General features: G+C 36.7%; 1 protein-coding gene across 3 annotated transcripts in view; it reads left to right on the forward strand.

The window, feature by feature from the left end:
- The first annotated feature begins 389 nt into the window (after positions 1–389).
- Positions 390–13600, forward strand: part of LOC139817776 (uncharacterized) — a 155871-nt gene continuing 142660 nt past the window's right edge. For all 3 annotated transcript variants that reach the window (XM_071786092.1, XM_071786079.1, XM_071786085.1), the window contains exon 1: positions 390–1343. In XM_071786092.1, coding sequence (XP_071642193.1) covers positions 1244–1343 — 100 coding nt within the window. In that variant the 5' untranslated portion in view covers positions 390–1243. The remainder of the gene's footprint in view (positions 1344–13600) is intronic.

A 13600-nucleotide genomic window follows, 5' to 3' on the forward strand; every position in this document is an offset into this window, starting at 1 on the left:
GACTCAGGCTGTATATCGTTAGGCTCGGCACCGCGATTTACGCGTTTCGCGTGTTTCAAGTCGTAATTTCCAATCGGCAGTGAACCGGCTGTATACCTACGTATTTGCTATATTTGTATATTCGTACTTTTAACGGGCCGCGACGTGACGTCGCGCGCGAGGTCACACTCATCTCAGGCGCGTCGAAAATCCGGCGTATACGCAGCTAGGACCCGCGGTTCGCGGTACGGGTAGAGCAGGGGTAGGAGTAGGGGTAGGGGAAGGGGAGTGATCGAGCGAAGAGGGGCGAGTTCGTTACGCGCGGGCGCACGAGTCAGCCGCGTGACGTAGCGCGGGCCGCGCTACCCCGTTTCCCCACTTTCAAAAGTCCCAAACGCCCGCTGGCGCTCAGTCGCGCGCCGACCACCGAGGGCACCGAGCTACGTTCCCGTCTCTCCGTCAGACGTTCTCGCGCGCGTGACCGTGTTATTCTGGCCCTTCGGGCCTCCGGTATTCTCCCTCGGGAGTGTCACGGGTCTCCTTCTCGATGATTTCAAAGTGAAGTTTCTCTATTTCCAACTCGATCTCTCGAATAAAACGCGGCACGGTGGAACAGTGTGAAATTAGCCGGTATATTCCGTGACGTGACAGTAGTCGTGACAGAGAGTGCATCGAGTGAACGACGCTTTCGAGCACCGACGTCGGAGTTCGGTTCGCTGAAACAGTCATACGGGGAATTGTGTAGCCGAGATAGTCGTGTGTCCTGTGCGGTTTGAATAATTTCGCAGCGTGGATGATATCTGGCGTACGGACTGCGCCCCGCGAGGCGGATCGACGCGAGACGTTGCGCCGCGCGGTTTGACGATCTCGAGGCTGACGGCAGCCCGAGCAGAGAGACTCGGGATTCGGGAGCATTCTCATTCGGATCACCCCGTGTAGACACGGTGTAAATCGGCGCGAGTGCAAATCGAGCAGAAGAATCGAATCGAATCGAATCGAATCGTCGGTGGACTTTTCGCGAGCCATGGCGCGTCGCGACGCGAGCCGGTGCCGTCAAGCTTGATCGGCGCGCGGACCGCGGCCGGAAATGATCGATCCGAGTTCGACGACTTCGCGGCGGGTGACTCGTCGTCGTTGAACGCTCGCGGAAGATACATCGCGATCCCGGAGTATCGATGACCAAAGGTGCGGGCGATGTGACATGTCCGTTGGTGACGTACGACGGTGCGGTGTCGATGTAAATGACTGACTGATCGGTGCGACAATGACGTTGGTCAGTGCTGGAAACGGGAGAGTCATGATCGTGCTGGCGGTGTGGTTGCTCCTTCTTCGGGCTCATCGGGTGGCAGGCTCCGATCATTTGGGTGAGTCATTTTTGCGTAGACGCGAGTCCGGAGATCGGGAATAGTAATTTTGATTAATTTATTCAACCCCCTTCAGTGCCGTGGAAACGTTCGACTTGTAACCGCAATTGCTACGAATATTTTGTGTAATTTTAATTAATAATTTAATGCGAATAATTTAATGCACGCGAAACAAAATACGTTTGTGTAAGTTCCTTGCTTTTTGGGGTTTTAAAGGGTTACATACGTTCGACAGGTCTAAACCTAGGTCGAAATTAACGAATTTTTATTATGGTTAAAATTGTGTTTTTTAAAAATGAAAATACATATCTTGCAGAGTAGTTGTTTGAGAATGTCTTCTGGAAATTTCAATAAAAAATATCAAAAATTTTGAGGCCCTGGCAGTTATTTTCCCGAATAGTGTTTGTAAAAATGGCATTCGCGGTAGAGATTTCTCCTCTCTATGAAACAAAATAGTTGTCATAGCCGATTTTGAAAATATTGATCTTCCGAAAAATGGCAGCGATTTCTAGCGAAAAATGTGATTTTTGACTATGCAAATCCGTCTTTTTTTATTTATGAAAAAACCAAGCTAGAGAGAGAGTTAGATCGTCAAAATTCTATGACAAGCACTAGATTATTATATTGAGAGTATGTAGCTGTAAAAAATTTCATGCAAATCGGTTCACTAGTCTCCGAGATATTTCTGGTACCAATTTTTAAAAAACTGTTTCCGGGAAATAGCTGCCAGGACCTCAATTTTTGATATTTTTTATTGAAATTTTCGGGAGATATTCTCAAACGATTACTCTACAAGAAATTTATTTTTATTTTTTAATAAAACAAAATTTTACCTACAATAAAAATTCGTTAATTTTGATCTAGTTTTAAGGCCTGTCAAACGTATGTACCCTTAATTGATTCGATTTAAGTTATTTAGTTTCACACGCGTATTACAAATATAAATATATAAAAATACAAATATGATAATTTGTTTATATTTTTATATAATATTTTGATTTTTGTTTTTATTTTCATACATCTGTTATATATATTTAATTGAAAATCTATACTTTTTGTTGTACGATATTAATAATAATATACATAGATACGTTTTAAAATTAATAAAAATTTTCTAATTTATTGAAATATATAAGCGGTGTTAATTTTTGTTTTGCAAATTATTAAGCAGCAGTTAACAATTCATAAATGTGATACTCCAAAGGATTCTGTAAGTATTTATATATAACTGTATATTAAACATATGCGACATCTTGTACAATTTGATTTCTAATCTCTATATATATTCTGAAATAAAATAATATAATTTTATGTTAATAAAGACTATTTTGGACAAATTATATTGAAATTAATGAGATTATATTGAGTTTTCCATTTAACTGTTTGCCTTTCTATTCATATAACAGAGGCGGAGAAATGTAGCGTAAAATTTTAATGTTTAACATTACCTCTCTGAAGATTGAATATCAAAAGTTAAAATTGGCCGTGTTGGATCGTTGCCGTTGCCTATTTTGGAGGCAACTGCCATGCGGAGTAGCAACTCCATGTGCATATAATTAAGAGATTAGAGAGCAAATTGAGGGAATTGCCACCCGGGAGCGGCATGTTGCATGTCGCTCGCGTTTAGCCCCCCCCCCCCTCTCTTTCGTGATGCCTAAGGCGCCTCGCGCAGTCCTGCAATAATTAGTATAATCAAACTTAACCATGTTAAAGTCGATATCCCGTATCGTGGCAACGCGCAATTCGGTCGGTATTTCGGTGTCTACGAACGTTTTGATTCATGGGGCAAATTCCGGGCCATAAATCAGGGATCATTGTGACGCGTGAATTAGTTGCAACTCAGCCGCTCGTATAATTAATCTAGCACGTAAAATCGTTTACATATAGATAACATAGTTGTCAAGCGCGTTTTATGCCTGTGTGCGCGTGCGCTACGATTTGCGATTGAACGAATATATCGTGGGATTTGTAAGAACCGCCCGGTTATATATCCGGCTACCGCTGTGATAATTTACGATATGGCACGACTGTCGATTTGTTGGGGAATTAGCGCACCTGTTAATAATTAACGGGAAAGCGAAAGAAATGAATCGATTTCCGCAAACATCATCGAAAATCATGTTACATCTTCGGAAATTTTGAAACGTTTTCCCAAAACGACATGAAATAGAATGGACTTGTTGGTGGTCGGTGAGGTCGAATTTCCCGTTGGAATGTTAGCATTGAATTCTAAATCTACCGTGGAATTTTAGTGTACAAAGATATTACGGGTCGAGAGTTATGGGTTAAAATTCTTAGCAGAAATTCAGAACGCGGGTGTTAATGGCTGCAATGTTATTTTAAGCAACGTAATTCTGCAGTAGATAATAATTGAAGGTTGATTAATCTAATTTATATTTTCTGAAGGAAACTAGTTACTTGTTCGATTTATATTGATTCTGTAACATGAATATGTTACAGAATTAACTTGAAATTTTCATAATAAATTAGTTATTTAACAATGCATCTCTGTAATATGTTATTATGTACCTATTGTTATCCAATATTCGGATATTATTGAAGTTAATATACACATTTTTGGTCTGTGGTTTAACCTCTCCGTTACGATCTTCCGTGCTCCGCTAATGCACTTGGATCGTATTCCGATCATACGCTGAAGCTCTGGGAGTGCTCGGCGATTATGTATGTATGTATGTCCAAATACTAGATGATGTCGATAGATCAGCGACGCGATCGTAAAGTTGCTCCGACTTCGTCACGTAGGTGCTAACGTGCGCAGAAAGAAGGATCGAATCAAGGAACAGGATAAATAAGAATGAGAGAAGAATGGACAGTGCATTTGCGCGGAGTGTCGAATAGCCGCGGGAAGAAAGCGCGTAATTACCCTCGTAAATCTATCGGATGTTTTCGAAGGAAGAAAAGAGATCGGACATCCTCGACGATGGCACTTTATCGATAGTCCGCGCGCGGTCGTTTAGTCTCGCTCGTAAATTCTTATTATAATTGGCGCGATTGCAGCAATGCTCGGAAATCGCGATCGGCGACGATCCGCCGTTGCAGCAGCCTTGGTAGTTTGAAAAGTCGCCGCCATCCCTATAAATCGTGCGAAACGATGGATGCCCGCGGGCTTATGGTTGAAGTTTTACAGATCCACGTGAGAGAGAGTTGCAAAAAAAGCTAGTAGGAACCGGTAGAGAGTCAGAGTATAGAACTTTGCCGTGTAACGCGAGAACATTTGGTTTAAAGGGCTCGATGTTACGATGTGAACGATTTGTAGAAAAAGTCGCCCGAGTAGATAGACGTTCTGAAATGGTATATAGGTCGTCCTTTAAGGATTATTCCGATTAGCTGCACATCGCGTCGAGGAACGTCATTGCTCCGGATTGAGGATATATTCGCAGGAAACATTTAACTGGCGCAAGACTTGCGCACAGAAAATGTCTTATATAACTTAATCTTGATTATCTTGTTCGGATATCTTTGCCGTCTTCCACTATAAATTGTACAAAATCTGTGCGAAATGAGGTCACGAACTGCAGGGGGAATGCTATCTGCATTTCGCCGGGAACAATTCTTCCGTATAGCCATAATTCAGCGCTGCCAGTGAAAAAAAGAACGGACAAGTCGTAATTTTCACTCTTTCGCGAAATAGATTCGAATATTCGAAAATTAATGCAAGATATTTTATATTCGTAACAGTCGCCGCGCGATGAAATATGGCTCGACCGGCTTGTGCACTTCGCATCGAAAGCGGGTGCGTATATGCAGTTTGCAAAATTTCTGCACTCTTTTTTTCATCTCGCTTCGATATCGGAGCGATACGCAGTTGCGGGCACCGTATTGTACATTGAGGTACAAACATTGCATGAATAGATAATTGATATTATATTTAGAAGTAACATTTAAGATGCAAATAATTTTTATATTATTTAAATGTGGCAGCAAATTGTTCTGAAAATCCCTTGCAGCCGATTACATTAATTTACGCAGAATTGTAGTGCTTATATATACGAAGCAAAACAATGGATCTTTCGTATGCATAATTAACCGTCTCGTGGAGCAGCTTCGGGGAGTCGAATACGATTAAAGGCTTTCCTGTTTTGGCTTCCATTCTCGTTGTTATCGACATTCGATTGTCTAATTGTCTTCTGTCGTTCGCCTCATTAGCTCAACACAGTTGTTTTTTTAAATAAGTGCACAATCGATCTTTAACGTTTTATTATATTATTTCATAAGTTACTCAAAATCGTGTTGTTCGGGGGATTTAGGAGAATTTTTCGTAAGACATATGTTTTTCTCCCGACTGCTGCCAACCTTCGGTTGTTCAAATCAATAGTCACGCGCGTTATTTTTAAAAAAAATTTTATTTACCGCGTATCATGGCTTTGTTTGACTTGCGTCAATAATGTTTTGTCAGTATACATATATCGCGGGTTATATATATGGTTTCACGATTGATACGATAAGAGTGTTCTTTGTCGTGTTACGAATACCTTCCCTATCGACACGCACTGTCTCTCTTTTTCTCTCTCACCCTCTCACATTCAATCTCGCACATTCTTTTCGGGATAAAAGTTTCGACGGAAGAGCACTTCGTTTTCAAGCTTTCCCATTTCCGTTTCCACCCCGAGCCGTCTTACGGCTTACGGTCGCCGCAACAGAACGCCTATTTCTCGACTCCCGATTCAGCAAGTCGCGTAGAATAGGTAGCTGCTCAGCTACGGTTTAGCAGCGGTCTACACTTCGCGGAAGTGCATTTACGTATTGTTCGGCTGGCTCATCTTTCTTTTCCGAGTTGAAAGCGTGCCCAATCTACATATCTGGCCCCGTGTAAATTTCCGGCAGTGCACGCACCCTGCCGCTCGCCGCTTCTGCCCCGTTATTTGTAATGCTGAGGCTGCTTTCGTATAATATCGACAGTTGCGATTTCGACGCGTAAAGTCGCTGCGAGATTGTATCCGCTTTTATTTAGAGGCGAACCTTTTGCGGGTAACGACGCGCGTTACTTTTGAAACGAGCTTCGTAGAGTACCGACATGTATCCTTCGACTTGGTCGTTTCTCTCTTAGATAAGAGTGCACTCAATTTATATATGTATCCTCATGAATATAACATTTTTCCTGTTCTTCTTTGTACTGATTTATGTATGATCAGTTGCATGCATAGTTAGTTTTGATTTTGTTGAAAATCCTTCTTTTTTTCTATCAAAATTCTTGGGAACAAATAGAGCTAAAAGTTAGTTGCATTGAAACTGTGATCTTGGCGAACGAGATAAGCCGAATGTTTTAAACAGTAGGATGCAGGAAGTCAAAGTTTATGACCCATGCAACGATCGTGTATATACAACAAAGTCGCAGTAACTAGATTCGCGATTTTGGGATGATCGAAATCCGCTTTGTTATACAAAAACTTAGCAGATTTTCCCCTTTGCTCGTATTTCTCAAATTACCATTGGCTGAGACAGTTGCGAGCTTTTCGGAGCATGCGAGATCTTGTCGGATTGGTTTGTCACATGCTTGTGTGTCACACGTAGGCAAATTAGTGTAATTTCGGTCGGAATTTATGCCAAACTAATCATGTATAACGATATTTGTTTACGTATTTAGCGGCATGTAGTAGTATCTACAATAGATAGATATATAATCCGCGACGCATGTAATTAATGTGAAATTATTCGGGCCAGAACGATCCGATTTACGCGGCGTTTCTCGTCGCGTTTATCCCTTACGATTGATGAGGTGGCGTTCGTAACATCCTATAACTTTACGAATGAAGTGTGTATCGGGTGTGCACGCGAGATAATTATTAGCCGCTAATTTGCAATCGCCGCCATCTGCTTAATGGCTATCGTATATGCATGCGGCATACTTGATAATTTATTAACAATGCATGCATAAGTACGCGTGATACGCTCGTCAACAGAATTCGACGAATAAATTCTGTAAATTTCGTCTCGTAATTACGCAATTATCGGAAAATCATGATTTCTGCGAAATATTCTCGAGGAGCTTTCATTAATATCTATTTCGTGTTGCTGTTCTTATTTGTATAATTGCTTTTTACATAATAATAAAACTTGATTCGATTTTTGGCGCTTTAAAAAGAAACAGAAAGGTAAATAAGAATCAAAATTTATCTGTACAGATTTAATTGAATTCGTAATTAGACGCAATGTTGCAAAGATAATATTATGATAAAGATTAATCTTTGCATTTTAACATGATCTCCGGCTTACAACTTAGATCGCTGTTAATTGAAGAAGTTGACACGGACATGCGGCTTTTAGGGATCCGAATTCCGTAACTTTTGTTAAATAGCTCAGCTCAGGGACGCTGTGTAGCAAATTCCTCAATTAGGACTTCCAACTTAGAGACAGCTAAAAAGACTACGTGGTTCCCGGTATTTTTAGCTGAAACTGTTTATTACGTTCGGTTGAAGAATTCAATGTAACGCTGGATCACTTTATTTTAACATGTCGGATTACATCTGTGATCATTTAAGTAAAAGCAGAAGGCAGAAGTGTGATGGCAAATCTTGTTGTTTTTGAAATAAATCAACTGTATTATTGCACTACTATTTATATTTTATGTATACTTCTGCCTAGCTAGACTTCCTACTTAATCATTTAACGAATAAATTGTATAGGATATAATGCACTATTTATGCCATACACTCTCCAAATTCATAAGATAAAATTTTGCGCTCATTTCGTTTAATCAAAAAAACTTATTTTTAATAGGGAGACTGAGTAGGCCACAAGTGAACCTCTCCACATGTTAATTACAAGATTCTGAACAACATATACAAGATTTATGTGGTAATTATGCGCCCTTGCATTAGAGTAATTTTAATTTTTTGCGCTACATCTCCTAAAGGACTTCCCTCTTGAAACAAACAGTAATATTCCGTTAGAAATTAAAAATTAGATTACTGAACTGTGCAATACATATCCCAATTATATGTTAATATCTTAAGATGATTTCGATTTTTGCGCTGCATTCCTTAAAGGATTTTCCCTCGGATTTTCCTCTTATATTATAAAAATGAAGACGAAAATAACCCACTTTAGGACAGGTAACTAAAAATCGTAATTAGCTATTCTATTTCAAAGATTTTTAAGTTATACTACTAGTCAATTTTTTCAATTAGTCCTGTCGATATTCAGTTACGTAAAAATAATTTTTACTTAAGGGGCACTAACCAAAATGTTAATTATAGGCTTACGATATCGCAAATAATTTGATTATCTAAAATCGTGGGCCCCAAAGTGGGTTATATTTTTCCTCCCAGACTACGGATGAAAGCATCCACATCTCTAATGTGTTTACACATTTCACAAGTTTATATAATAATACTAACAATATTTCATATACCTGATTTATCGAATTTTATAAAAAAACTTTTTTTCTTGTAGATTTGGAGGACGCGTAAATAGCGCATTATTATATAATTTATACGTTAAATTTTGATTAAGTAGATGGGGCTAGCTAGGCAGACATATTTTATGCCATATTTTCTCTTGTTTACATACATTCCACTGCGTTATTTCGTAATTTCCAATAATGCAATTGTAACACGCTATGGAGCTCATTGTATTAAATCCACGTAATACAGTTTTATAAAAGCTGCATTATCGCGCTTAATGCACATTTGTTTCACGGCAATGGTAGGAATTGAAATCTGAAGCTGTTGGAATATCCTTTCGCAGGACAAATTAACCAACACCAACCGTTTTATAAATCGAAACGTACTAGATAACCGCGTATCGCCATTTTGTGTCCATTTTACTGTAAGCTATATATGCGAATTTATTGCCACTATAGATCTCGACAAGCTTTTCACGTAGGCATACCACACGTTCACTCCGTTGCTATTTACTGCCACATTGTATCTGTTTAATCAGATTCACCCCAATGACCAAAAGTATCTGACACCAGCAATTATGTCAAAAAATGCAGTTTACAGAATAAAAAGTATATCACGAGTAACATAGATTTTTTTGCTATGGGTCGTACGGCTTTTATCGGCTTTTGTCATTCATCAATATTGGAAATTTTTACGCTAACGGAAAGTTTTATAAAATATTAGTATTTTTACGTTGCATTTTAACGCAAGATTTCCATATTTCTATTTTTACTATAATAATTTGACGATGCATTAATAATGCGACGATATCTAAAGAAGTTATGTATCTATAACATATATATTGAATTATAGAATATAAATTAACATGATATAGTTTTCAATTTTATTTAGATACTTGTTTAACGATTGTGTTTAACTCAGATTGTGACGTATCTGAGCTAGTTAGATATCATTATTTTCATGGGAATATCAGGAAGAGAGTTTGTACAAAGAATTAGGTGCACAGCATGCGGGTAGGAATCGGGGACAGCAACTTTCCGAAAACCGGGAAGAGCAGCATGGCGCAACATTGCCGCTGAATCACGGCTGCATCTGTCGTATATTAGTTTCCATTTCAGTTTCCAGCTATACGGAACTCTCGAATTTTCCTCTTTCGCCTCGTGTGCGCGCGCCCTCCCGCTCTGCCTCATCGCGAAAGCGGCGATGAGGATATTTCGTGGCGTCATTACGTAGCCACTTACAAAAAAAAATATCTTACACCGCAATTGCTTAATTAGAGATACTAGTGGTCTAATTATGCTCAGGGCTGGTCTGCGGAAAGTAGGTAGTTTCGTTGCACGTACAAAGAAAGAGAGAAAGAGAGGGGGGAGAGAGAGAGAGAGAGAGAGAGAGAGAGAGAGAGAGAGAGAGAGAGAGAAAGAGAGTCTTATGCAAAATTTTGTCTGGCGGTTTTCCTCGCCGCGTACCAATAGCGACTAATTTTTGCGCGCAATTTTATACGAATGTGACAATTTACGTTTCACTATTACTGTACGAATAAAATTGATACAGTCTTTTAGCCTGGACAGGAATAATTTCAACTACAAAAAAGTACAATATAAGCATATCAAAATAGGGCGAAATTAGTTTATCTTTTAGATCATTTTCAATTTTTCACCTATTTGTGATTTATTTACATAAGTACATGCAAGAGACACATATTGATAAAAAAATATCTACTAATCGTGTATATGTTTTATATATTTTTAACAAATTTTTGTTACAAAATTAAAGTCATTTCTTGATTGATCTCGAAAACTCTTATAGAAAGCTCTTCTTTTTTTAATTTTGCGGCAACAGTTTTACGTATGTTTTCCACATTTACACGTGATTTATACGTACATATACGTACTAAAGCATGTATATACCATATCTGTTACTTGTAGCAATCCTGTGGAAACTTCAGATATCGCCAAAGATAAGTCCCTAAGGGCTAATATAGTTATTTCTGACTGCTTTTAATAGCTAACGTTGCGACAACTTTGTCTCGAATGGTCCGTATGATGACTTTCATGAGAGGAAAAAGATACAGAGTAAAAACCATTATAAAGAATCATCTTGTAAGATTGTAGCGCGTGAGAAGAAATAGAGATAAATTCTTATTGTGTGAGGTGGATATCAAATATATTAAGAATAAGCTGAAAATATATTTACGATATTAAGTTTTAGAAAATTATGTAATTTTTACAATGCCACACATATGCCGAGTTCGAGAAATTAAAGTAAAATTATTTTACAAAGAATTATAGGATTTGTTTAATGAGTTCTCTTGAATGACACAGCAGGCGATATAAACGCTGAAAGGTTTTATACAGTTCCACGATCAAGCACGTTCTAGATTTTCCGTCGAGAGAAACGTACGTTTGAAATAAAATTACGTGCGCTCCACCTTTGGCTTCTCGACATTCTTGACAAAGAATAACGTTCGTATATTTTATTTCGTAGCATCAGGTATATTCAATGACGTCATACATGTAGATTCGATGACAACGTACATTGCATGGATCTAAATCAGAAGAAGGTAATACGTATAGAGGCACGGAATTTCTTTGAAGAGTGCTTTTGCAAGTCCGATGAAAATGAAATTAAGAAACTAGGAGTTTGGACTATCATATTACATTTTCTCATGAAAAATGTACATTATCTTGATATATCTTAATTTGTGCCAGCGAAGTATATTTTAATAATTGCACGAAAGAATGTTCCCATAGTCCGTGAATTTTAATTAATGCGTGTCGCGAAAATTCAAGGAATTTAAAAATTTTATTTTACATTGGTCAGTAATTTTTATATCGTTAATTTATATATTTTTTCTATTCTCATCGTGGTAACTCATTTTTCTCAGAATTGGATAAGTTTCGAAAATTTGCACGTAGTTGTAAGTGCTGTTGTATATACAACATAGTGGATAAATTGCAATGGCCGTTTGCACGACACGCGTTTTGCCAGAAAAGCGACAATTAATTTGTTTTTAATATTTTTATATCGATAAGAAATATATTTTTAGAACAAAATTATAAATAACTTTTATTGACTTATATTATTTTTGCATATACGTGAGAATGTAAAAGAATACGGATAATAAAAATCAATAACCGTATTGAAATTGATACCGATTAAATTATAAATGAAATGGTACATAGAAAAAGATAGTGAAACCTTTGCAGATTCAGTAGTTAGTGTGATTAATTAGTTCATGTTATTTTTGCTGGTTTTATCAAATGAAATTTTTAGGGCAAAAATATGATATTTATTGCTGTTAGATATATAGTATTCAGCTCACTTGTCGATACTTCGATTTCACGCTTCAAGAGATAAAAGAATATACGTTGTATGGCAATGCTTATATATGTCCTGAATTGTCTACTTCTATTCTTAGTAGATTATCCTTTAGTAGATGTGTTACTTTTAAGGTAATAATAATAAGGCAATCCTGAATAGAGTCTATATATTAATAAAAACGGAAATTATTATAATAAGATATCTAATCTCGTCTTTTAATATCATCTTTAATAAAACATTTCTAAGTGTGTTTTGATACTTTACATATTTGCAATTTATATAGAAACAGAAGAAATGCTTTTTGATAATATTACACTTAATATACTAAACTTAATTTCAAAGTAATTGAATAATATATAATATACATTATATACATATATGTTATACGTGTTTTTTTATTTGCTATAATGACACATAATTACTGCCAATTATGCAAATGTTTGCAAGCGCGACACGATGCATTCAGAAATTATAATAATGAATAAATAATTAAAATTACAGTTATGTATAATTGATATATGCCGATACACACACACACACATATATTCTTCATGAATACCACGCAAATTAATTTTAGCGATAAAAGAGTATCAGTGGAAATATCATGAACGTTTTTACCTTATTAGACATTGTTTAATATTGCTTTTATGAATGTCTATAATTTTAGATAACGTAAAAACGGGAAACGAGTATTATTACATTACATTGTTACAATGTAAAATTCTACAGCACATTACAGAATAGAATTTAAAGCTGACATAAATGTATTTTTATCGAGAGAAGGGGCTCTGTTTTATTTGAATTAATCTACAATTGTTCTGGATGAATTAAATTAGAAGAGTGATGAAATTAAAAGCTCAATTTTTATCGAGGTATTAATGTTAAAACAATATGGATTCCAATGAATTACAATGTATTTTCTACATAATTTTACTTAATATTTGCATAAGACCACTTAATGATTTTTTTTACAATTTTGCTTTATATTTAACTTTCGAAATTCATTGAAATAAAATTTAGATAATAGATTCCCGCTTTGGCTACATGCCATGCAAGGGCAAATGATACAGGAAAAGAATAAGTCATTGATGAGAAGAAGATATAATAGCAGTTTCGACTTTGAGTATTTGTATATATCTTTAAATTCTGAATTAATGAAAATTCTTGACTGTATAAAGAACATATTGAAACTCGCCTCTGAAATTCTTTATCGTTTTATCTTTCTTATTATTTCTCGGTGGATTTCACTTGTATCTTTTTGCGATTGTTTTTTTACGTTGAGATTAAGTTGTTTTTAGAGATTTTTCTTTTAAAGATTCCTTAAACGTTTATCAATTGTGTGTAAAAATTGCGTTAGTATTTTCAAAGGTGTGATATACTTTGGTAAAAAGCGATGGTGTCTTATTTTAGTTTTAAAAATACTTAAATATTTATGTACATGACGAAATTACTTGAAATTAAAAGAAAGATCCGAATAACACGTTAGCTATTTTTACGGGAATAATAACATTAGATGTGAAATTATCTCTTCTTTATATTTCTCTGTCAAGTTGTAATTGGAAACTCTCCTGA

Source organism: Temnothorax longispinosus, chromosome 1 (assembly GCF_030848805.1).
Source record: "Temnothorax longispinosus isolate EJ_2023e chromosome 1, Tlon_JGU_v1, whole genome shotgun sequence".
NCBI lineage: Eukaryota > Metazoa > Arthropoda > Insecta > Hymenoptera > Formicidae > Temnothorax > Temnothorax longispinosus.